The sequence below is a fragment of the Chlorocebus sabaeus genome, chromosome 1 (genome assembly GCF_047675955.1).
Source record: "Chlorocebus sabaeus isolate Y175 chromosome 1, mChlSab1.0.hap1, whole genome shotgun sequence".
Classification (NCBI taxonomy): domain Eukaryota; kingdom Metazoa; phylum Chordata; class Mammalia; order Primates; family Cercopithecidae; genus Chlorocebus; species Chlorocebus sabaeus.
The window spans coordinates 89784633-89812254 of NC_132904.1; the positions used below are offsets into that span (position 1 = coordinate 89784633).

Consider the following 27622-nt stretch of genomic DNA (forward strand, 5'->3'; position numbering starts at 1 on the left):
TATAAAATATTACTCATTTTGTATCCTAAGGCTGTTTTATCCTCCTCTGTTTTCATTGGAAATAGAGACAAGCTTCTCATCATCTTTTAATTAGTATCTGCCTTAATGACTTCTTTATTCTGTTAATGAACCTAGGAAACATGCTGATCAGTACTGGTTCTCTTAAGAGGTTCTTTGTTGGAGTAATTGTTCCTAACAACCTTACTTTTGTTAAGAATAACTTGATTTTATTTAACTCTTTATGACAGATTTAGCAGATTAAAAAAACTGAAAACTAAATGCCTGGGAAAGAGAAACGATGCAGATAGCAGAATTTTAACTTCTTAACAAGCCTCTGCAATATTCTCAAGTAGACTTTTAAAAAAGATATTGCATCTATGAGACAGGAATAGACTGCCATAAAAAAAGGAATAACCAGGGAACAGAAAGTAGAGCAAAAGGACCAAAAAAAAAAAAAAAAAAAAAGCAAATAGAAAAAAATAAAATTAAAGGATCCATCTAGCAGTTCCAGTATCTTAATTCAGAAAGAGATTAAAGAGAAAAGGAAAAAAAAAAATAAAAGTAATAATATAACAGAATTTCTCAAAATTGAAGAACATTTGTTTCCAGATTTGAAAAATTCACTGAATGCCCAATACAACAAATGCAAACAGACCTAAGTCAAGATATATCATTGAAAACATTTTAGAACATTTGATAATAACAGGAAGATTCTAAAAGCTTCCCCAGATGAAAAAATGGGGGTGAAGGCTATCACATTCAACTGGAATCACATCTGACCACTCAGTAGTAACATCATAAGCTAGCTAGAGGGAAATGGAGCATGGCATTCCAGCTTCTGATGGAAAACACACCCAACCTGGAACGCTGTACCTAACCATACTATCAATCAAATGAAAGAGTAAAATAAATACATTTTAATATGCATAAAAGCTCAATGTGTACTTCCCATGTGCCCTTTCTTAGAAAGCACTGGAGAAATGCTCCACCAAAATTAAGGAGTAAACTTAGAAAGAAAGAGACATGGGATTCAGGAAACCAGGAATTCAGCAAAGGAGAAAGGAACTCCCAAGAGAATGCCAAAAGTAAGTTCCAAATCACAGTTTTGCACTGGGCCTAGAGAACTACCAGTCCAAACTGGGGCAAGAAGATGGAAGGCACCAGGAACAGCTATCCCCAAGGACAAAAGAAACAGTGAAACTGATTGATAATCTGAAAAGTATGCAGAATTGGACAAAGAGATGTTATTTAGAGCTGTAGGGAGGGTGAGAAAACTTAGCCACAGATGTGAAGAAAGCCAAGCAGATGAAAAAAAAAAAAAAGAAAAGGCAACTAACTCCAGTTAACATAATAGTCATAAAAGAAACAAAAAGTATAGTATACCATTTTGCCTTGGCAGTGAATAATACATGCAAAGGCATAATAATAAAAATGTGAATGTAGTGGAGAGTGTATTATAACTCTCTGAAGATATGAGTGGAGTGAGGAGAAATTATCTGTATGAAGGATTATGTAAAAGAGCTAAATTCTCACTTTCATAGTTGTGAGAAAATAGTATCTAAAACTGAAAATATTAATAGTACTATAAGCTTGTCATTTAGAAATATGAAGGCAAATACCAAATGGAATTACCAAAAGAGTTCAAAATGGTTGCCTCTTGAAAAAGGAAATTGTAGCAAGCTATAAGGCAAGAATTTTTCACATTATGTTTTATTTGATTATTTAAGCTAATGCATAATAAAAATAAATGCAAATTTACAAAAAGAAAAAATCATAGTCTCTGCCAGTTACTAATTTTTATTAAGACAAATATCCAACAAAGTCACCTATAATATTTATTGTTTTTTAAGTCATGTATTTTCCTGCTCTGTAGTTGTTTTCAAGTTCTTTGTCTTTTATGCCAATCATCCCTATGACAGAGGACATAGCAGTTTTAGATTCTAACTTTTTAGTGACTGGGCAAGACTATGAAGAAAGTGAATTTTCTAAAAAGTCCTTTGAAATTTCATGGTCAAAATGAGAGAGAACCTTTTAGTTAAAGACTATTGACCCACAAGAAATTGGTTTAAAATAATACTAATTTACCCAACTACTAATACATTTTCCTTTCAAAGTTTTTTCATGTAAAAATTTATCACCAACTATAAATTATAACTTTTTTTCATTTGGGTTGGGACAGGGTAAATTTTTCATATGATGTGGAAGTTTTTTAAGATATTGAATGAAACACTAGTTGTTTCACTAACTGACCTAAGAAAGTTTCTCTAGAAAAGTGTGACACTCTAGAAAAAAAGGAAATCTAAATTGAAAAACCAGTTAACAGAATTTGCATTATCTTTTCACAGAATTTTGCAACAATACTCTTAAGTTTATAATCACAATACGGAAAACTAAGCATATAACACGTTATTGGAAAAAATCCTCTCAACAATAAATAATCTAAAACATATTTCTGAAATGTTCATAAAGTTTACATTTATAAAACTTTGGACATTTCTGAAAAGCTCTTGAATTATCCACTGCACCCCTCAAAGGCGGAACTATAATCTGAAACCTAGTCTTTCTTTATTGTAATTATTATGACTGTAGTTGACTTCTGAACAATGTGGGTTTGAACTGCATGGGTTCACTTACATGCAGATTTTTTTAAATAAATGTATTGAAAAATTTTTTGGAGCTTTATGACAGTTTGAAAAAACTCAAATGAACTGTGTAACCTACAAATATTGAAAAATTTAGAAAAAGTTATGTCATTAATGCATAAAATATATGTACATACTAGCCTATTTTATTATTTACTACCCTAAAAATATACACAGATTTATAAAAAGTTAATCAAAATTTACATGCACAAACAGACTGTACCTGGCACCTTTCACAGTCAAGAGAAATGTGAACACACATGAAGATGCAGTATTAAATCATAATTTCATAAACTTAATTGTAATACATATGGTAATACTGTAATAATTTCATAGCCACCTCCTGTTACTATTGGCAGTGAGCTCAAGAATTGCGAGTATCCACTTAAAATGCTCTGCCATGCTAATCATTGCCATGTGAGCAATTTATCTCTCTAGTAAATTGCCTATTGCTATAAAAAGTGATCTCTCGTGGTTCTTGCCTGATTTTCACCATGTTTAAGGCAATATTATAAACCTTGACCACCACCATGGAACCCAAACAAAATACCACTAGTGATGCTGAAAGTGCCCCCAAGAAACAGACAAAAGTCATTACATTATAAGAAAAAGCTGAATTGCTTAATGTGTACCATAGATTGAGGTCTGCAGCTATAGTTGCCCATCATTTGAGACAGATGATTCATCTCATAAACAACAGAAACTTACAGTATTGACAAATACAGTACAGTACTCCAGATGTATTTTCTCTTTTTATTATTTTCTTAATATTTTCTTTTCTCTAGATTAAGCATATAGTATAGAATACATATAATATATGTCATATGTATTTTTATGTTATCATCAAGGCTTCTAGTCAACAATAAGCTATTAGTAATTAAGTTTGATAGGAGTCAAAAGTTAAACACAGATTTTCTTTCTTTTTTTTTTTTTTTTGAGACGGAGTCTCTCTGTGTCAGGTCAGCTGGAGTGCAGTGGTGCAGTCTTGGCTCACTGCAACCTCCACCTCCCAGGTTCAAGCAATTATGCCTCAGCCTCCCGAATAGCTGGGACTACAGGTGCACGCCACCATACCTGGCTAATTTTTGTATTTTTAGTAGACACGGGGTTTTACTATGTTGGCCAGGCTGGTCTTAAACTCCTGACCTCAGGTGATCCACTTGCCTCAGCCTCCCAAAGTGCTGGGGTTACAGGCGTGAGCCACCATTCCCAGCCTTAAACACAGAATTTTACTTACACAGGGGTCGGTGTCCCTAACCTATGGATTATTTAAGGGTCAACTGTACTATCTATATCAGGAACATATTAAGTACCTTATAACCTTCTCCAATCATCTTTTTCCCTCCAGATTCACTTTCCTTTCTTTTCTGTGCCCTGGAGGGCTATCCTGTATAGAGTGCTTCAGTAGGTTTCTTGAGGTCTGGCTTCCAATTAGGTTTGACCGTTTGAGGTACGGGAGGCAGATCATAGGACAGAGGTGAAGTAAGTTAGAAATTAATTCCCCTAGTGCTCTCCTTACCGAATCACTACAGATTGGCTGCGTCTCTCTCTGAAGGTCACAGATTCTGTCAGGCAGCTCTCTCCTTCCTGTTACTGGCTAGGTCTAGAAAGAGGAGTGCTGCTCCTCTCCATTGCCTGCCCTAGGATACTACGTCTTTCCTTGTGGATATTTCTAAAAACTTGGTGTCTTAGTCAGTTTGGGCTGTTATAACAAAGTACCATAAATTTGGTGGCTTATAAATGAAATCTATTTACTATAGTTCTTTTTTTTTTTCTTGTTTTGAGAGAGAGTGTCACTCCGTCACTCAGGCTGGAGTGCAGTGGCGCGATCGCAATCTCGGCTCACTGCAAGCTCTGCCTCCCAGGTTCACGCCATTCTCCTGCCTCCCGAGTAACTGAGACTACAGGTGCCCACCACTACGCCCTGCTAATTTTTTGTATTTTTAGTAGAAACGGAATTTCACCATGTTAGCCAGGATGGTCTGGATCTCCTGATCTCGTGATCCACCCACCTCAGCCTCCCAAAGTGCTGGGATTACAGCCTTATTTACTGTACTTCTGTAGTAACAAAGTACCATAGATTGGGTGGCTTTTAAATGAAATTTATTTACTATAGTTCTGTAGGCTGGAAGTCTGAGACTAGAATGCCAGCATGGTGGGTTTCTGGTGGGCCATCTTAAAGATTGCCAACTTCTCATTTTATCTTCACATGGTGGAAAGAGGGTGAGAGAACTCTCTGAAGTCTCATCTACAAGGGTTCTAATCCCATTCATAAGGACTCCACTCTCATGACCTAATTACTTCCCAAAGGCCCCGTTTCCTAATACAATCACTTTAGAGGTTAGTACTTCAACATATGAATTTAGGAGGGACACAAACAGATTACTGCACCTGCCCATACCATCATAAATAGTTCCAACTCTAATTAGCAGTTTTCATATGTGGGCCATCTGTTTCCTAGCAAGATCCTTATAAATGCACATACACAATCTCTTTATCAAAAAAAACTTCAAGTATTATCTCCGTTTTACAAATCAAGAAACTTAGATTAAGAGAAGCAATTTACTCAAAATTCAATAGTAAAGCCAAGATTCTAACCCAGGTCTAAATGACTGTGTCTTCTCTATCACATAGTCTCGAGAAACATTTATTCAAGCAATAGATAATCACATTCCCATCCCAAAAAGTTCTCAAAATTTGGATTCTTATGGGCTTTCATTACCATCTCAATAACTTTTGAGAGGATACTGATTTATACAGGCCAATAATTGTCAGGTAAGAGTACAGCAGTTACTAAAGTAGCTGTTTTCTTGATTTTGACCCCTATAAACTCTGACACCTAGCCCTGCCCCCTGGGGACGCAGCTAAGGCCTGGCAAGAATTTGAGTGCAGCACCACCGGCCGGCACTGCTGGGGGACCTGGCACAACCTCCTCAGCTGCTGGCCCAGTTGCTAAGCCCTTCACTACCCTGGGCCTGTGGCGCCAGCCGGCTGCTCGGTGTGCGGGACCAGCTGAGCCCGCGCCTGCCGGAACTCGCAGTGGCCCGCCAACGCGGCAAACAGCCCAGGTTCCCGCCGGCGCCTCTCCCTCCACACCTCCCTGCAAGAGAGGGAGGAGGCTTTGGCCTCAGCCAGCCCAGAGAGGGGCTCCCAAAGTGCCGTGCTGAGCTGAAGGGCTCCTCGAGCGCCACCAGAGTGAAGGCAGAGGTCGAGGAGGCGCTAGGAGTGAGGGCTGCTAGCACATTGTCATCTTTCACCAAGACTGGGCCATCACATTGTAAGTTATCCTGGAAAAATTATTCATGGAGGCTCTATTTTTCTGCCTTTCAGCAGTGGGGCAGGAATGGGGGCAAAAAGCAAGGTAGAATAAACAGAGTGATGTTGGTTCAGTTTAGTACTGTTAATTAGATTCTCGCTCGCTCTCTTTTCTTCTGTTAGTCATATCTAAAAAGTAATAAAAGTGGAAGTCCTCATATCACAATGGTCTAATTAATTTTGTCAAAAGTATTAATAATAAATATAACAACAAAATCTAATTTGTATTGAGTAAGGCCCCATGCTAAGTGCTTTTCAACTTTACCTAATTTATCCTGTACAACAATAATATAAGCAGGTGTAATAGTACTTCATTTTTAGTTGAAAAAGTTGAGGTTTAGGTTTATCAGCATGACAGCAGGATTGTGGAACTTCCAGGACTTGTCCCTTTCCAGAAACATCAGTTTGAATAACTGTCCACTCACAAAAATGCCTTCACAAGAACCAATAAATCCAGATGGGCAACTACAGCACTTGGGTAAAGCACAGAAATAAAAAAAGACAAAGAGTGTAGGAAGGATAATTTCACATTGCTTTCATCCCTTTTCCCCAAGCCCTAGCAGCACAGCATGAAGACAGATACCCTCTGCATGGAGGAAGTAGAATGAAATGAGCACCCAACTTTTCCACAGACACCAGTGCCAGCCCTGCCCCCATGACCCAGCCCTCAGAGTCCCAGGCTCTAGGCCTAGCCCAATCACAGGCTGGCTCCTGCAAATTCAGGCTCGAGGCCCATCCCAGTGCCAGGGAAGCCTCTGTGGATTCAGGCTCCTCCCAATGAACCCAGGCCCCAGGCCCACTGACCCACCAACCTAGGCACCAGGCCAGCCCATCAACAACTCTGCCAGTTAGTTCACACATAATCTATAGACAGACTAAGTGGTGAAGGGCTTTCCCTGCCAAAGTTAATCAGTAAAGTTTGGAGAAAGTGCCTATGTCTTCCAATGTGTAGACACCAACACAAGGCCACAAGGATCAAGAATAATCAGGGGAGCATGACACTACCATTAAAACAAAATAAAGTATCAGTAACTGACCCTAAAGAAATGGAAAGCTACAAACTGTCTGAAAAAGAAGTCAAAATAATAATCTTAAAGAGGTTCAGTGAACTATATGTGAATACAGATAACTAAATGACATCAGGAAGATGACATGTGAACAAAATTTAAAGTTCAAAAAAGAACTAGAAACTATAAAAATGAACCAAACAGAGGAACCAACCAGGAATTCTGGAGCTGAAGAACACAATGACTGAACTGAAATATTCAATAGAGAGCTTTAATAGCAGATTCAATTAAGCAGAAGAAAGACTTGGTGAGCTCAAAGACAGGTCATTTGAAATAGCCCAGCCAGAGAAAGAATAATAAACAACAAAAAGAGTAACAAAGAGTGAAGAAAGCCTACAGGACTTATTGGGACACCGTCAAGTGAACTAATATATGCATTATGGGCATTCCAGAAGGAACAGAAAAAGAGAAAGGAACAGAAAACTTATTTAAATAAATGACAGAAAACTTAACAATTCCGGAAAGGGAAGTGGACGTCCAAATCCATGAAGCCCAAAGAACTCCAAATAGGTTGACCAGAAAGAAGTCTTCAGCAAGCCACATTATAATCAAATTGTCAAAAATCAAACACAGAGAATTTTGTAAGCAACAAGAAGAAAACAACTTGTCACATAAAAAGGAACACCCACACGACTATCAGTGGATTTCTTAGCAGAAACCTTGTAAGCTGGGAAAGAGAGTGGTGATATATTCAGAGTGCTGAAAGAAAAAAAAAAACTGCCAACCAAGAATATTGTACCTGGCAAGGCTGTCCTTCAACAATGGAGAGAGAAGGATTTTCCCAGACAAACAAAAGCTGTGGGAGTTTATCACCACTAGACCTACCTTACAAGAAAGGCTAAAGGGAGTTCTTTATCCTGAAATATAAAGACACTGTAGTGAATTATAGTTTTATATTTCCTTAGCATCCATTTTAAATATAAGTTGAAGTTTCTTATACTAGAAGCAGGGCTTAGTCATCCTTAACACGTAGTGTTCAGTTCTCTGCCTTCTCATAGTTCCTCAATGTGGTTGATCCAGTTATCTGTCTTATGCAATTGCCTCTTAGTGACCACTTTCATATGGAACAGTTATTAATAGATACAACTTACCTGACTTATCCTACTGACCTTCCCACCCCATAGGAACTGCTCACGTATGCTGCAGTGATCACCTGTCAGTCACAGCATGACCCCATGGAACACTTATCTACTTGCTCTAAATTCAACAATTAGAACTCCTCATGGAAAACCTGGTTGGGTAGTGCCCTGAACCCTGGTAAAGGCTGAGGCCCATAGTTCCTTCTCTTTCTTTTTCTCCCCACTCACTGCTTGAGTGAGAATTTCCTCAACAGCCCTCTCCTTCCTGTTGGCCTGGATTTGTAAGTAATACACTGCTTCTGTCATTTCATGGGTTTTGTGGAATTGCCTCTTCTGTGTCTTACTTGATTGGTGCACCTGAAGCATAAATTCTTTTCTGTTCAGGGCTTTCCTAGAGAGTGACTATCTTGGTAGAAATAAACAGGACACAGGTCACAAGAGCCACAAGGGTGTCTGCCAGTATAAAAGAGTTTCCTAGGAAAGAGACACATGATCACAGGTAGGACACTTAAGCATTAGGTCATCCACCAGAATAAAGAAGTATCACATGAAAGACACACTGTTAGCATCTATAACCAAATCCCCTGGACCCTCACGGCAGGGCTTGAGTTTATAGCCACTCTCACAAAAGACCTCAAGACCAACCTAGAAAGAAAAAAAATACAAGTTTTTTCTAGATTCTAATTAGTAACATGAAAACATGTAAAAGTATAAAACTCACTGGTTAAAGTGAGTATATTGTCAAATCCAGAATACTCTGATACTGTAATAGTGAGATATAAATCATTTATAACTCTTGTATAAAGGTTAAAAGACAATAATAAAATAATTATCACTACAATAATTAGTTAACAGATATACAATGTAAAAAGATGCCAATTTGTGACATCAGAAGCAGAAAAGGTGGATTGGGAATAGACATGTAGAGTTTTTGCATGTAATTGAAATTATCAGCTTAAAATAGACTGTTATAACTATAAGGTGTTTTACGCAAACCTCATAGTAACCATAAGACAGAAACCTGTAGCTGATACACAAAAGATAAAGAGAACGGAATCAAAGAATACCATTATAGAAAATAACCAAATTACAAAGAAAGACAGTAAGAGAAGAAAGGGACAAAAGATCTACAAAACAGCCAGAAAACAAGAAACAAAATGGCAACAGTAAGTCTTTACTTATCAATAATTACCTTGAGTATAAATTGATTAAATTCTTCAATCAAAAGACAAAAAGCAGCTGAATGGATGAAAAATAAGACCAAACTATATGCTGCCCACAAAAGACTCACTTCACCTTTAAGGACACACACATACTGAAAGTGAAGTGATGGAAAAAGACATTTCATGCAAATGGAAACCAAAAGAAAGTAGGGATAACCATACTTATAGCAGACAAAATAGATTTTAAGTCAAAAACGGTAAAACAGAGACAAATAAGGTTATTGCCTAATGATAAAGGGGTCATTTCATCAAAATAATATTATAATTTTAAACATGTATGCACCTGATATCAGAGCACCTAAATATGTAAAGTACATATTAATAGATCCAAAGGGAGAGATAGCAATGCAATAACAGCATGGGACTTCAATATCCTACATTTTACAATGGACAGGTAACCAAATAGAAATATAAGGAAATACTGGACTTAAACTATAACTTAGACCAAATGGGCCTAACAGACATATACAAAACATTTCTCTCAACAGCAGCAGAATACACATTTTTCTCAAGTGCAAGTGAGATACTCTCCAGGATAGATCATACGTCAGGCCACAAACTAAGTCTTAACACATTCAAGAATTTGAAATCATATCAAGTATCTCTTCTGACCACAATGGTATGAAACTAGAAATCAGTAACAGGAGGAAAATTGGAAAATTCATAATTATGTAAAAATTAAACAACATGCTCCTGAACAACCAAAGGGTCAAAAAATCTAAATGGAAATTTTAAGATATCTTGAGACAAACAAAAATGGAAACACAGCATACCAAAATTTATTGGACACACCAGAAGCAGTTCTAAGAGTGAGGTTTATAACAATAAATGCCTAGATTAAGAAAAAGAAAGATCTCAAATAAACAACTTAACTTTATAACTCAAGGAAATAGAAAAAGAACAAAGCCTAAATTCAGTAGAAAGAAGGAAATAGCAAAGATCAGAGGAAAAATAAATGAAGTAGAAGCTGAAAAAACAACAGAAAACATCAATGGAACTAAGATATTAAAAATTAAAATTAAAAATAGAACTAGCACATGATGCCACAGCCCATCTATCCAAAAGAAATGATATCAGTATATAGAAGAAAGAGCTGCACTCTCATGTTCCTTGCAGCATTATTCAAAATAATAAGATGTGTCCATTGGTGGATAAATGGATGAAGAAAACATAGTATATAATACGTATATGTACACACAATGGAATTTTATTCAGCCTTAAAAAAGAATGAAATCCCATCATTTCTAACAATATGAATGAACCTAGAGGCCACTTTGCTAAGTGAAATAAGCCAGGCATAGAAGACAAATACTGCATCATCTTACTTATGTTGGGACCTTAAGTTGAGCTCATAGATGCAGAGAGTAGAATGGTAGTTGCTAAGAGCTGGGGGTGGAGGATATAGGGAGATATTGGTGAAAGAGTACAAAGTCTCAGTTATGCAGCATGATGACTGTAGTTAATAATTCTGGAGTTTATACTTGAAATTTGCTGAGAGTAGATCTTAAATGTTCTCTCCACACACTCTCTATGCAATAAAGATAACTATGCAAGGTGAGGGATATGTTCATTAGCTTAATATTGGTCATCATTTCACAATGTATGCATATAACAAAAGATCATATTGGACACTGTAAATATATACAATTTCATCAATTATGCCTCAGTAAAATTAGAAATGGAAAGAAAGAAAAGACAAGCTTAGACAGACTCAGAGACTTGCCCAAAATTTCACAGATGAAAACCAAATCTAATTGCAACTTTAGGACATATATTATTATCTACTTTATTGCCTCATGGCTTCTTGAGATCCTAAGCACCTAAGCTGCCAGGTTGTGAGAGCCACTCACAGTTCTGACCATTGGTCAGTGGTGTGATTTAGTCATTACAACATTGTACACTTCTGTCTATCCATTCTCATATAGCTAATGAAAGATTCAGAAGATCAGCCTGAAATCAGCTAACTGAGCTTCACTGATGGCAGTTAATTCCAACACAAATGCCACAACCAACATATTAAGCATTGTCTTCTGAAAATGCTAGTTTTTGAAGGACAATAAAAAAGTGACTTGGCCAGGCGCAATGGCTTACACCTATAATCTCAGCACTTTGGGAGGCCAAGGTGGATGGGTCACGAGGTCAGGAGATAGAGACCATCCTGGCTAACACGGTGAAACCCCGTCTCTACCAAAAATACAAAAAATTAGCCTTAGTAGCACGCACCTGTAGTCCTAGCTACTCAGGAGGCTGAGGCAGGAGAATCGCTTGAACCTGGGATGCGGAGGTTTCAGTGAGCTGAGATCATGCCACTGCACTCCAGCCTGAGTGACAGAGCGAGACTCCGTCTCAAAAAAAAAAAAAAAAAAAAAGTGACTTACGGCAAGTGCCGGAAAGGACACTTGTATTTTCCCACATGCAAGTTATTCCTTTTGGTATTTAACATGGCGGGTAAAAGGCTTTAAAGCTTTTATTATAATGAATCTCAAGTGTACTCCCAAAGACTGAAAAGAAAAAGGGTGCTTTACAAAATTTGCTTCTTTCCATTCTAAGCATTATGTATTGCTTAGACATTAATTTGCAAGGAAATTGTTTTACTTGTGTTGTCTTCAAATAAAACTATTATCATGCCAAGTACAAAAGTCTGAGTTTTCTCTGGATGCTAAGGACTCATGATCCTCACATGTAAATTTAACTTGATAAGTCCTGTCTATTTCAAGATTTTAACATCAAGGTCTAGTTTGAGATTTAATTTGACAGTCTGTACCTGTCAGTTTTTGTATCGCTTACTTTCATCACAGTTCAAAAGGAGCGTGTGAAAGACTTACTTGTGGTAAGTAGGTCACCTGAGACACATGTTATGCATGAGGAACCCTGGAATTCCTGCTACCTGGGACACTTTTCATGATTATTCAAGGAGCTTGCTCACAATTTAATAACCTTGTTGACAATACCAACCACATTGGGAAAGAATAGTTCCATACTCATTTGGGAAATCTGCTTAAGAGATATAGATTCCCCAAAAAACTGATCAGAGAAAATAAACACCAACATATATGTGCTTTTTGGTAATAAAAAGAAGCAGCATGGAAGTTAGAAAGCTTCCATTCAGGAAAAAGGAGAAGTTCCAGTTGGAGGACTGCATTCTAGCCCATGCCCTCAGAAGATTTTAAGATAAGAGGTCCTTGGAAAAAGGTACCATTTAAGAAAATGTTACCAACCCATTTTCTTTAAGACCAGGCTGGTAGCCAATCACATTATGCTTCATTTATAGGATACTGTTCCTGTTAATTTTGATTATTAATGATAGCAACACACAATTGTTCCTCATCTGATTTTTCCCTCATAAAACAGCTAAGCATTTTGATCTGACTTTCTCAATAGACTGCATTCATTGTATAATAAATTAGATCAATGATTGATTACTTAATAGTAGGCTATTGTATTAAGTCAAAGAAGTGAGAAATTGACCAAGGAACAGTTCATTTTGTGTATTATAAATGGATACTAATCCATCCTCTATTTAGGTCTTTGAGTTCCATTACTTATGTCAAGAGACTATTTACCATCTAACAAGTTTGATCTTATCTCCATTGGTGATCTTTCAAATGTGGCTCTTTAAGGAAACCAAAATACCCAGAATTACAGGATTTGGCATACTCTAAAACAACATCAGTGACTCATTCAGACTGAGAATTATTTAACATATATTGTTCTAGGCATCATTCTTAGTGTTTTCTTATACGTTATCTCATTTAATCTTCACAATAAACCTACAGAAATACATATCATGATCAATATTTTACAAATGAACAAACTGAGGTTCAGAGAAGAAGTAAATTCTAAGACTTAGTAGTCATAAGAACCAAAGCCAGGATCCCAATTCCAATCTGATGATTTTTTTTTTTTTTTTCCCTGAGACAGAGTTGCCTAGGCTGGAGTGGAGTGGCGTGATCTCAGCTCACTGCAACCTCCACTTCCCGGGTTCAAGTGATTCTCCTGCCTCAGACTCCTGAGTAGCTGGGATTACAGGCACGCACTACCACAGCTGGCTAATTTTTGTATTCTTAGTAGAGACGAGGTTTCGCCATGTTGGCCAGGCTTCGAACTCTTTACCTCATGATCCGCCCGCCCTGGCCTCCCAAAGTGCTGGGATTACAGGCACAAGCCACTGCGCCCAGCCCCTCTGTGGATTTTAACAATTCTATTCATCCTATCACTTCTGCTGAATACTTTAGGCTTCTAGCATCACCCTTGTGAGTTAAAATATTAACTCATCTCCCCATTCCTCCAAGAAGTCTGATGTAAATTCCAGATTTGGAGGATTTTTTTTATTTTTTTGGTGATATGGTCAGAACTAAAGGAAAAGTCCAGGTACATTTTGGTAACATAAATAACTCTTCTATTCAGAACAAAACCAAGATGGTTCAACATACAAAATAAGGTTTTCAAAATCAATCAATAAATATTCATTGATTATTGAGTAATGTGGATGAAGAAAGAATAATAATATATGACTTATATTCTCAATCAATTTGAGAAGACAAAACAGTTCAGGTGAAAAGAACAACTAACAATGCAAGGCTATGTATCACAAGGGCAAAGTAGACTAAACAACTCAGTGCTAGAGGGATTCAGAATAAGTAAAGATTCCTTTGAGCTACGTTGGTAATGATTTTCAGCAGGGCTGTATAAATGTAAGTCACAACTTCGGTAGTAGAGAGGGTGTATCACTTCTAAGGAAGGAGAAAGCAATGGGACTGGAGGACAGTGAGAATACCGATAGAGACATTCATCACTTAGTGAGCCTTGAAGGTAAGGTAGGACTTGGAGAGGGCTTTGCTGAACAGTCCAGAAAACACTGGATGCAATCAATGAGACTCAAGTTCAGGCATCAGCCTCTGTGTTCAGGCAAAGTCCATTCCTGCCCATCATCACACTGCGGAATTTAGAGGAGAAGCCTAACTTTCCTCAGAAGCCCCCAATGCATGATTCGCTCTTTCAACTAAGAAGCCTGCTCTTTCATTAGGCTGCAGTGCAGAGATTTATCAAATTCACCCCTTAGCTTTGTTCAGTCACTTCAGGATGAATCCTGCACATCCAGAGGATCTTTATACTTACTCTCAGGGCTCACACCCTCTCTTTTAGCACTTTATCTGGAGTTGAAAGAAGCAGATGTCACAGACTCCATGCCCAGCATGGAAGTGATCTGTGCTCTGGTAGCTGAGGTACCAATTCACCTGGGATAGTCCCAGGGGATTCTGTTGTACTGAGCTTCCACTGTTTTAACAATAAGTTATATAGTCACCCGTGTTATAGTCCTAACTACCATTCAACGTGGAAGCATGGGCTCAGAGAACCACTTTAGTCCCTTATCTCATAAAACAGATCTACATTTCTGCTACTGTTCACAGGGACATCATGCCATGGGCCAAAAATCCCCACTTCTCCTAGGAGTATGGATTTGGGGAAGGCCTAAAATTATTGGAAACTCATCCTCAATCTAAAACCATTTAAACAGCCACCTGGCTGATGGTAACAGCAAATTATCCAGATAGTGTGACACTTCACAGTACATCATACTTTTCAAAGAGCACCACTAACACATCAGTTACTCAATGTTGAGTGCCTGGCATTGCTACCCAGTGAACCGTTTCCTCTTTACAATGCTCAGAAACGACTTGAGAGGCACATTAAGCAAATATCAGACATAAATGTTACCTTAAGCAAACAATGGGAGGAAAGAATACAGAATACGTTAGAAGCAGCTTCCTGCTACACAGCTGTTCCAAGGTAAACACACTACAGTGTCCTGGCAGAGTATGCACTCAACAAATGTTAATGTTTCCTTTTCCCAGGCTCTAATTAAAAATTCTTTTGCCACTTAAGTACATGTTTAATTTAAAGGGCTCCGAGTTGGGTTTCTCCCCTGCTCAGCTCAGAGACAAAACATGCTGGACAAACAGGCAGGGAATCCCGCTGAACATCTGTTTCTGGTTGGGGTGACAGTTCACGAAGATCATTTAGAACCCAATTTAAAAGTGTGAAAATGTATTGAGCAACTGCTGTGTTTTGAACATGATATAGTACCTGACCAAGATAGAGTTCACTAACAAGGTTGCACTTCACCAAGACAGGTAAGATGGGTACAAAAAGCAAAACAGAACCTAGCAGATACCCTAAAAGGACTAGAAACAAAGTGCAATGGAAACACAAAGGAAGGAAAGACTAGTTCTGATTTAGTGGGTGGTAAGGACTTCATGGAGGTATAAGGTATTATTTATCATCATCATTATCATAACAACATTAACTGCTATTATAGAGGGCTTATTATGACCCCATAACTACTCTAAATACTGTAAATGTATTTTACTCTAAATTAGTCAAACTTGACCTTGAAGGAGGGTGTAATTGAGAGAAATAGAAATGGAGAAGAAAGGATTTTCCAAGTGGCAAGAGCAGACTAATGAAAGGCATGATGTCAGGAGGCATTCAGGAAATAGTAACTGCTGTCATCGCTATTTGTCAGACTTTGGAATATGTAAGGAATTAAAGGAGACAAAGCTTGAAGCAGAAGTTGGTGCCCTAATTATCACAGTGAGAAATTTGAGATCTGTTCAGTAGGCACTGAGGTTCCATTAAAGCAATGACACTTAACCGTAGGTCTATATCAAAATCCCTGGGTGGGGGTGGGGGGATGAGGTTCTCAAAATACTCATGCCTTATTTCTGGAAACTGACTGAGGAATTCTTATTTGCAGCCCAAGAATCTTCACTTTTTCAGACCTCCTCGGCAATTTTTATGAACATCCCTTGGAGAACCACTGAAAGGCTTCTCTTCTGGGAACTGTCACGATTAAATCTGAGTTTTAAAAGACTTAAGCAGCCATGTGGAGGATGATTGGGTAGGGCACAGCCAGATAGCTGGGCACTGAGTTAGTAAACCCCTGCAACAGGAAGTGAAATGTAAGGAGACTTGATGGGGGGGTGCCTGTGGGCATGTTCTGCTGAGGTGAATGTGTATCAGGGTCAGAATCAACAGGGCCTGTGCATTGACCAGATGGGAAGAGGGAATAAGAGATGACTCTGATATTTAAGCTTATGGTGGGAGGATGGTACTGTTCTGGATTGAGATTGGAAAGATAGAAAAAGGATCATATTTGAGGGCAAAAATAATGAGTATAGTTTTAAGCATACTAAATTTGAGATGGTAGTAGGTGATTTTAGGTGAGTTGAATCACAAATATACACGTAGATCATCAGAAATGTTTATCTAGAACTTGGATGTCTTGTGTTGCTTGACTGTGCCAATAGAATATTACCATATATAGTCATGTTCTCTAGACTATCTCTTCAAAATATTCTGAAATGAGGTGGAGTATCTGGCTCATTCAAATTTTGTTTTGTTGATTTGAATAAGTGAGAATGTAAAAAGGATTCTCATAAATAATATTTTAGGAAGGGCTGGGCGATGGCTCATGCCTGTGATTTTAGCACTTTGGGAGGCCGAGGCGGGTGGATCACCTGAGATCAGGAGTTCAATGCCAGCCTGGCCAACACGGTGAAACCCTGTCTCTACTAAAAAATATAAAAATTAGCTGGGCGTGGTGGCATGCGCCTGTAATCCCAGCTACTCAGAAGGCTGAGACAGGAGAACCACTTGAAACCAGGAGGTGGAGACTACGGTGAGCCAAGATCACGCCACTGCACTCCAGCCTGGGTGACAGAGTGAGACTGTCTCAAAGCAAAACAAAAATATTTTAAAAACATTTTAGGAAGCCTTTCATTCAAGGGTAAGGGAAAGAAGAGGAGTGACAGTGGGGCCTGAGAAAATGCTGCAGGACAAGGACCCACAAGAATGCAAAGGCAGCAAAGACACAGAAAAACAATTTCAGCAGGGAAGGGGATTCTTCAGTGTTCAATGCTTCTGAATTGTTAAAAAGGGTAAGAGAATTAACTGGTTAAGAATTAACCAGTTAATTAGGTTGTAAAGGGTAGAAGCTGACTGTCACTAACTTAGACAGAAAGAAAAAAGGGAATTTAAGGCCAGTACCTAAAGGAGGATTCTGGGAGAACTCACAGAGAGTTAGCGGAGGAGATGAACAACCAAGGTTCGGGAAGGATAGGAACCACGGCAGCTCTGGGGGCCTCCTAGGAATCTATGACCCCTCTCCCAGGGTGGTGCAGCCACTAATACAGCTCTGCTCCAGAAAATTCTGCACCTCTCCAGTTCATGCTCCAAATCCCAGGAGAGAGAAGTAACCTAGCTTGAGTGTGTGTCTCTCTTTTAACTATGGCCAGGGAGCAATGTCAGCAAAGCCAGGCATTCACCCCTTTTTTTTCTAGACCCCAGGGAGAAGAGATCACTGAAAGTTAGTACTACTCCAAGAAGCAAGTTCCACTGGAGTATGGAACTTGTAGGAGCCAGTTTGCAAGGTGTTAATACGTGGAAGAGGGCAATGATGCATGACAATGCTGTTTCCAGTCCCTCAACCATGAAAGGAAAGTAGCCTGAGAGTTGCAGACTTAAGGGTAGGGTTTTGGGGGCAGTGGAGACTTAACTACATTTGTAGACTGAAGCTGGATCCAGTGGAATAATAAATTAACATATAAGAAGTAAAGGAGGCAATTAATGGCACAGAGACCAAGGTGATGACCAAATATTTCAGTCAACAACATACCGAATAGAAGGGATCCTGAGAAACTTCATGGAATGACCTATATATTATAAACAAGATAAGACGAATGTCAAAAAGCAGGGAGATTGGATAGTTGCTCTCTGTATATAGGTGTGTCAGTAAAGTGGCCACAATAACTTGAGATGCTTGCACAAGGAGAAAAAGTGAAATCAACAGGCTACAAATCGAAGCAGAGATTCACAAAAACTCTTTAGAGAGGAAAAACTGGCCTGTGGGCTTGCAAAAGTTTTCTATAACCGAGTTAGATATATTAACTTGACTAAGCAAAGAATGCATACATTAAAAAGTGATTTTGTGACTTGGGGATAGAAAAAGCAGGAAAAGTTACCGAAGCAAATGTTAGTAATTTCCATCTTAGCATTGTCCTAGAGAGGCTGTGACCTGGCTGGTATTTCCAGTTCTGTGGGCCAGAAACTTTCTTCCCTGAAGCCATTAAACAGTCAACTTTCTTAGCTCGTATTCTGCATTCAGGACAACCTTCTTCTTGATTATGGTTAAGCTAATATCTTAAGGAAGATTGTGTTTGTCAAATAGACCTATGCGGTAATTTCTTCTGAAGGAATAAATTAAATGGTTTCTGATTTTGATTGGACTTTTCATGGCACTTGGCACTGATCATAAGGACTCCAGAAATCTTATAGTAATTTATTATTGAAAATTAATAAACTGATGCCATGGTTGGAGCAGACACTGCTAATTGCCTATCCAATATCTGTGTTTAGTAACACACTGTCACCACTGACCCATACATGGCCCTCTTTTATTGATTGATTGTATTAAATTATTGAAAAATAAAAGTAATAAAAATTTAAAACTACAAATAAAAGATACACTGGTTTGTATTCACTCTTGTAAGCTTGATTATTGTGCAGAACTAACACCTGAGATAAGTGTTTCTTTCTATGACTGAATAAAATTACAGTTCCTGGCCTGCATGGGTAATTTCAGGTCATGATGCTACCTTGGGAGGCCTGTGAGAGGTCGTTAGTGGTCTCTTCCTGGTATATGTGCCCTTGACATCATTGTTTGTGCTCTAGCCACTATAGAAGAACATTGATCTTTCTATACTGGCCATTTGGATCAAAGGAAATTGTTGGTAGAACAAACACAACTTGTACAACTTTTATTCCCGGTAAAGAAATTCAATTTTTGACTTTTGTTCATCTGCTTCTATACTAGGGGAAATTAGTTGATTAGCTTTCAGAGGTGCAAAAACTAAAAATAGGTGATAGTAAGCTTTAACTATGTGCCATGTAAGAACTCTGCATCTATGTGCATTATCTCATTGAAGCCACAATAACTGTCCAGCATCTAGTAAGAATAAACTCCCAGTGTCTCAGCCCTGTCTCTGGCCTGTGTACTAAATCTTTTGAGTTTACCCAGCAATGACCTCTGTTTCCCACTGTACTCCTGATCTTGATCTTTTTTTTTTTTCAGTGCATTTCACAGATCCATTTATTCATGCCACGAAGTAAGCGATACTTAGACAAGTGCACAGTTCAACACAGCTTGCTTAAATTTACAGGCTGACTGATGTTTCATTTCATGTGTATGCCAGGTAAAGCTGATTAGTGATGACCATGAGCAGGCGCCGGAGCTTTCAAAGCTTTACTTCTTTTGTTAGCAGTCTGGATTTTATAAACGGTGAGGTTCATCAGCCCCATTCCTACCCAAATATCCTGGTAAACTTGAGTATAGTAGAGCTTCATGGGGATCCACACATTTTTAATAATACTTTGAAGCATCTATACCTTTTTCCCACACCTGCCCAAACCTTGCCTCGTGCTCTGTGCACAGCAGCACCATAGCCCTGGGCGTGTCCTCCTTGACTGTAATTACTTGATGCTTCCATATCCTCCTGGGCTATAATTACTCCTACCATCACAGCATTCTGGGTGATGACTCAGCCAGGTTCAGGCCAGAGCACAGGTGGGTAGCAACTGTCCTGGCAACAGCCCACAAAACCAGTATCCCCTCCAGGCTTGCCCCAAACTTTCTAGAGGGGAATCATTCACCTCACTCTTGCACCTCTTCCTGTTACTCTCACGCTCAATGTGGGTCTATATCCACACTTCCTTCTGTAGATCAGAAGCACCAGATTTGTAGTATCTGAACTATGCCAAGTACCCCAGTTTCTCTTTTCTACCTCCTGCCCCATTGGAATAGCTACTTTCTTAGTGCTCTCTCACCATCCAAAGAGTACATCTTCTGTGAAAATCATCCCAGTAGTGTTTGTCTTGGTTTGCTAGAAATTTCCTTAGAAAGAGATATTTAGTTTCCTTCTAAATGTGGCTTACTATTACAGTATTATTAGTAGCATTATTATTATCACTAAAATGATGATGGTGATGTCTGTTCATCATCAGGCCTTTAATAATTTTCTTTGAATGCTATTTTTGTCTTCTGGAGGAGCCTGCCTGATCAGATGAAAACAGGAAAGGAGTCAAATATTACCATGATCTAGGTGACCAACTTGTCCCAATTTACCCAGGACTTCTCGGTTTTAGCACCAAAAGTCCTTCATCCTGGGACGCTCCCCTATCCAGAATAAACTGGAGCAGTTGGGCATACTACCACCTCTAAAGAAAAGACCACAGTGAACTTAAGATAATCCTAGAATCACCACTGTCATTAACTGAAAAGTCTTTTCTAAGGAGATTTTTACTCTCTTATTATTATATGTGATATATTTAATATATATTATATTTAATATATATATCTCCAATAGGATCAGAGAGTGAAATATATATTACATAACAGCTATAATAATAAATTTATTGAATGCTTGCTACATTCTAGGCAAGAAGTTAATGCAGCAACTCTGTGAAGTCAGTATTTTTAATTCTAATTTTCAGATAAAGAAAGTGAAATTCAGAATAGTTAGCAAACTCCCACAACTAGACTTAAACCCAGGCATCTAATGATTTATGGATTTAATATTTTATTGTAGGTAAAAAGAGAAAGAGCTGCAACAGTTGGATATCTGAGTAAAGCGAAGGTATAGTTCCATTGCCATTTACCTGGACAAAAGCAAATATCTTGATCTTTGTCAAGATGAAATTGTCAAGATACTGACAATTTATTCTGTAAGTTACAACCAAGGTAATTATTTTGGTAAGCTTAGGAGGATACTCCCTTCACACAAAGTCCAACCTTAAATTACATCATTTTAAGGGTGAAATACTAGAAGCATTCTATTAAAGTCGGCAAGAAGACATGCTTGCTATCATCGTTATTCAATTACATCCTAGAAGTTTTAGGCTCTAAAATAAAAATTTTCAAAATGTTAAATAAATAAATATTAGGTGTCAGTATAATTATTACTTGCAAATCATGATTGCCTACCAAGAAAAACTAAAAAAAATCCGATGAAAAACAGCTAGAACCAATAAAAGACTTTACATACATATCCAGAAGAATGTGCTTCCAAAATTATTAACCTCTGGAAATTTCTAGTTGAGTATTATAGGAGAATTTTATTTTCCTTTTTTTCTCATGAAAATGACATGCTAGGGATTAGAGAGGGGCCAAAATAAATATCTGAGATATTTATTACATATCTCAGTGGTAAATTACATTTGAGCTACTGAGCATCGGGCTCATTGGGAAAAAGAGGCATAAGCATTTAGGATATCCAGTCCTCTGAAGGGTGGCTGGGGAGTTCTGTTGCCTGAACTGGAGGTAGAATTGGCCCTTTTGTGTCCCAGAAACAGGAGACTGCTAGACCCAGAAGCGGCCCTAGGGGAAAAAAATGGTTGCAGCTTTGGGTCTGAAAGATGGTAGACACCTGACCCCCCCTAACTCACACATCCATAATTGGTCCAGCACCCTGAAGGAGTGGCACGGTGGGAGATGATGCACAGGGGAACTGTATTCAGAGAGATTATATACTTCATTGACAAACTTGGGACAGTTCTTGAGATTGGAAAAGGACCCTTTTAACAATTATCCCAGGTATAAACTGAGGCAGTCCTGGGTCAACCAGCACATGTGCTCACACTTGTGAATGCACCTGGGGCCAATGTCAGGAACTGGGTCGTGGCTTGCCTAGGCTAGCTGCCACTCTGCAGTGGTTGCTCCCTCATGGCTCAGCTGACATTGTGGGATAAGATTGCTGGTGACCTTAGGAGTGTCAGTTTCTATCTTCTGGAGGCATTGTTTGCTGATGCTTGGGTTGCTATGAGACTTGGAGACTGGGCCTTGGGCTCCATATTGCAGGAAAAACTGTAACATAGATATATGTGTATATATACACACATATATATTTAATATATATACTTAAATAATGAGATATACTTATCTATACTTTTTAACTTTCATCTGAGGACATATTTCTATAATAATAGTACACAACTTCCCCAGGCCACACCAGCCTGTGGGTGCCAATAAGGCCATCTTGTTATGAATTCCCAAAGTTTCCTGGCTCATTTTCCCACACGCCATGTGCCCCTAGTCCCTGAGCCTCATCAGGAGGTGTCACATGTGCTTAACTCACTCCGCAATCTGAGCTACTCCTAACTCCTCCCCCCATCAGCATCCAGCATCCCTACTGCTGTCCTGCCAAGCACGGAATCCCCAGGCTGCTGAGGCTGAACGTTATCGGAAACTGGTAACTGTGAGAACCAGTGGTTGCCTATGGGGAACAGGTGTGGGTAGTAAAACTTACTTTTTAACTGTATGCTCTGTTGCACCTTTGGAAATGTCATCTCATGCATTTATAGCATTCTTTCAGACATAGTAATAATTAAAAAGGAAAGAAAAGCAGTATGGGTAGCTGTATAGGAGCCAGCTATGTAGCTCCCTGGTTTTTATGTTATATTCTGATTGAAGAAAACAAACTAAGCAGGGCTGCCTGTGGATTAGTGTGTTCCAGAAACGGCCCTGCCATTTTACTTCTCAGTCCTTTCTCTGCTTAGAACCAAGGCAAGCATTCAGGAGCCAGGGGCCAGAGTCAAATACCAGCCATGGTCCATAATTCCCACTTCCTTCTGACGGTTAAAGGCTTCATATCATGATGAGTCAAGCTCACTCTGCCTGAGGTCTCAGCTTTAGCCCCTAAAAAAAAAAAAGACTTCAATAGGTTACCCCAAACTCAACACAGTCTCAAGAAGAATGAGCCACCAACAGGGAACCCAATGAAGGGTTAGCATAGGTCTAAGAGGGGAAAAGTTATTTTTAAAAAAGATAAATGCTCTGAGAAATACCAACTATAACTGAAAATTGTTCATAAAACCCTGTAAAGGGCTCTTGACTAAACCATTAATATTCATAACCAAACTCCTCCTCTCCTGGGCAGGGTAGTTCAGCCACAAGCGTGTATTTATGTAGTTAGTGTTATGGTTACAGAAGTGGCCCAGGAAAGATTTAGTTCTTTATTACAAGAGGGGACTTGTGATCCCTGTGAAACCTCTGAGAAGTTGGGTAGTAACAAGAGCCATGCACATTTATAAGAGTGCGTGGCACACAGCAAATGCTTAACACATGTCAGCTTTTTAAATTATTGTTGTAGTTGTTTCTATAAATTCAAGTGACTTAGAATGTCAAAAACTAAAATTGCTTTTTTAAAAACTAGAGTTATTTATCTCAGAAGAGTAATGACAATATCTCAAGGCCATATGTCATAATTTTAGCAATAATTACTCTGCAGAACGGCAGGATCCGCTGCTTTTGGAAGATTCTCAAACACTGTTCAAGAGGAACAATGATTTAGATCATATGGGCTTTGCTGTCACCTAGTGGAAAATTTGATTATTATAAACAATTCTCAATAACAAACTCATTGTAAGCTACCGAACCAAATGGTCAAGTTTCAGTGATTGCCAGCTGGCTTCCGTTGGCTTACATTCTACTGTTAATCACAATACCAAGCCTCTGGTGATAGTCCATCTCTCTGTGGATGCACTTGTTTCTGTTTCTGTTATTTTAAAATTCAAGACAGCAAATCCTGTGTGAGTTGCCTCATTAGAAGCCAGCAGTTGCAGAGAACATTCTTGGCAACTGCCAGGTCTCCTGGTGACTGGAATATTGCCAGATCCTAAGAGCAGAGGGACACACAAACAAAAAACACCTCAGAAAAGCTACCTAATCACGAGTCCCTTTTTAAAGTGTTTTCATATATTGTCCTACTTTATTATATGGAGTGCATTTTTTTCATTTTAAAGATGAGGACATTGCTGCTCAGAAAGGATAACACAGTCAGGAAGTCAAGCAAAAAAAACAAGAAATCAAAGCTGTCTTCCAACTCCAAATTCAGAACTCTACCTAAGTCAATACCCTGCCTACCAGGATCCTGTGGTTGGCTCATCAGAAATATTAGGAAAGAGGCTAACAGTTTGGTTTCTTGTGAGAGAGGTCAAGACAGAAGACAAGGCCCTGGGGTTCATAGGCCACTGGGTGGGAAGATACATTCTTTCCCTACGCAGGGTTAGTCCCACCATTCTACCCCGATCTCCTGCCCTCTGGTTCCTCTGGGCTCTTGCTAATGTAACTATCGCCCTTTCCGATTCTCTAACCTCCCCCTCTCCATGGGCAAATCCCTTCCAGCTCTAAAGACCAAAACCAAAAATCTTCCTTCATCTGTATTTCTCTCCTGCCCTTCCAAATAGACTTATCGGAAGGTATATTCTTATCACATTTCACTTCCACAATTACTTTTTGTTTTTGTTTTTGAGACAGTGTCTAGCTCTGTCACCCAGGCTGGAATGCAGTGGCACAACCACAGCTCACTGCAACCTTCACCTCCCAGACTCAAGAGATTTTCCCACCTTAGCCTCTCAAGTAGCTGGGACTGCAGACACACACCACCACCAAACCAGGCTAGGTTTGTATTTTTAGTAGAGATGGGGCTTGCCATGTTGCCCATGCTGGTCTTGAACTCCTGAACTCAAAGATATCTGCCTGCCTGGGCCTCCCAAAGTGCTGGGATTACAGGTCTCAGCCACTGTGTCAGGCTTACACAATTACTTTTTTTTTTTTTTTTTTTTTAGATGGAGTCTTGCTGTGTTGCCCAGGCTGGACTGCAGTGGCACCACCTCAGCTCACTGCAACTTCCACCTCCTAGGTTCAAGACATTCTTCTGCCTCAGCCTCCCAAGTAGCTGGGACTATAGGTGCCTGCAACCATGCCCGGCTAATTTTTGTATTTTTAGTAGAGATGGGGTTTTACCATGTTGGCTAGACTGGTCTCAAACTTCTGACCTCAAGTGATCTGCCAACCTTGGCCTCCCAAACTGGTGGGATTACAGGCGTGAGCTACCACACTTGGCCACACAATTACTCTTTAATGAACCCTGGTGTGGTTTCACCACCAATCCCACTCCTCAACTCCCTCTCCCTGGAAGTCATTCAGGTTACCAAGGACCACCTACTTGCCAAATCCAGGGGACTTTACGGTTGTCTGCTTTACTCCTTGGGACATTTCAGGCTGCGGACCATGGTCTCCATATGAAATGTATCCTTCCACAGCTGCTGAGCCGTGGTTCCCCTTGGTTCTCCCACCATTCACTCTTAGTCTCCTTTACAGTTGCCACTCTTGTTCTCCAAGCTCCCTCCAGGAGAGAAAGCTCTCAAGGGAGTAATATCAGTCGATTCCATGTCTTTGGCTTGGACCTCTTCCCTGAGCTCCCAACACATTGGCTCTCTCGAGACACATTGGATCTCAAAGACACTGCGTCAAATTGCACCCATCATCTTCACCCAAACCTCCTTCTCCACCAGCTGCCCACACCAGGTAACTAAAAGTTATCAACAGGAAAATGTAATAGTGACAAAATTAGTGGAAAATCCCTGGGCTTAAAGGGAGAATACTTTTTTAATGCCATTTAGTTGGGGAGAGAGAGTCACCTAAAGATTTTCAAATCCGTTTTATCTTTTTACTTTGTAAAAGTTTCACATGTATAGAAATGTTGCTAAATTAGGACAATAAATTGTCATATATCCTTCACTGAGATTTGCCAATTGTTAATACGTTACCACACTGGTATCTCTTTCCACTTATAACTATGTTATTATTGTTGCTGTATTATTGTTGTTGCTCTTAAAAGATAAATACTAAAGTATTTAGGGCCTAATGAAGGAGCCTAGAAGTAATGCAACCCGAGTTACAATGAACACACCTAGTACCTAGATCTTGATACCCACATATAATTCCCCTTTAAAAATAGCTCATTCAAAAATATAACCGAAGCGCATTCACTCCTAATACTTTAGTATTTGCCTTTTAAGAACAGGGACATTGTTTTACATGGAGCAATGATCATTCCAAAAATTTAATGATGATACAATAATACTATTTTGGAATATGCAATCTATATACAAATTGTATCAGTTGTCCTAGCAATATCCCTAATAGCAATGTGTTTTTTTTTTCCTCATCAGACATTCAATAAAGAATCATGCTTTTCATTCAGTTATAATCGTTCTTCAATGACCTTTAATCTGGAATGGCTCCACAGCCTTTCTTTCTTTCTTTGTTCTTTTTTTTTTTGAGAGGAGTTTCACTCTTGTTGCCCAGGCTGGAGTACAACGGCGTGATCTTAGCTCACCGCAACCTCAGCCTCCCATGTTCAAGAGATTCTGCTGCCTCAGCCGCCCGAGTAGCTGGGATTACAGGCATGCACCACCATGCCCTGCTAATTTTCTATTTTTAGTAGAGACGGGGTTTCTCCATATTGGCTAGGCTGGTCTCAAACTCCTGACCTTGTGATCTGCCCACCTTCGCCTCCCAAAGTGCTGGGATTACAGGCGTGAGCCACTATGCCTGGCCTTTCTTTTTCTCTTCTGACATTGATGTTTTTGAAACATTCAGACCAGTTGCCTTGTGACTTATCCTTCAATTTGAGATTGACTGGTAGTTTCCTCATAATTAAGTTGAGGCTATACATTTTGAGCAGGAATATTACATAAGTGATGTTGTATTCTTAGCCTCTCTTATCAGGAATCATAAGATATCAGTTTGTCCCATTGTTGGTGGTCACTTAGCTACAGTGTTATCTATTATGTAGAAGTATTTTTTTCCTCTTGTAGTTAATGAATAATCTGTGAGGAGAAATGTTCAGGCTGTGTAAATATACTCATTCCCAACAAACTTTCACTCAATGGTTTTAACATTCCTGGATGATTCTTTTCTAAACAAAATATTACTATGATGGGTGCAAAATCGTGATTTTCTAACTGTGTTATTCCTTCTACATTTACTAGTTGATGTTCTATTATAAAGAAAAGCTCTCCTGTCATTCTTATTATTTGTTTTTTTGTTTGTTTAGTATCAAGGGCACTGGTGGATTCTTAGGTTTTTTTCCCACAGTGTTATAATCCAGCACTGTCATGATTCTTTGGGTTTTTTTTTTTTTTTTTTTTAGATGGAGTCTCGCTCTGTCGCCCAGGCTGGAGTGCAGTGGCACGATCTTGGCTCACTGCCAGCTCCACCTCCCAGGTTCGTGCCATTCTCCTGCCTCAGCCTCCTGAGTTACTGGGACTAGAGGCACGTGCCACCACACCCAGCTAATTTTTGTATTTTTGGTACAGACCAGATTTCACTGTGTTGGCCAGGCTGGTCTCAAACTCCTGACCTCAGGTGATCTGCCTGCCTCGGCCTCTCAAAG

At 39.1% G+C, this 27622-nt stretch overlaps 2 protein-coding genes across 2 annotated transcripts in view; both read right to left on the reverse strand.

The window, feature by feature from the left end:
• SLC36A4 (solute carrier family 36 member 4) overlaps positions 1-27622 on the reverse strand; it is a 94750-nt gene that overhangs the window by 55810 nt on the left and 11318 nt on the right. The gene's annotated exons all lie outside the window — the stretch shown is intronic.
• LOC103248233 (ATP synthase subunit ATP5MJ, mitochondrial) lies at positions 19590-19931 on the reverse strand. Its single transcript, XM_038005351.2, has one exon. The coding sequence runs from the start codon at positions 19764-19766 to the stop codon at positions 19590-19592; it is 177 nt and encodes a 58-aa protein (XP_037861279.1). The 5' UTR covers positions 19767-19931.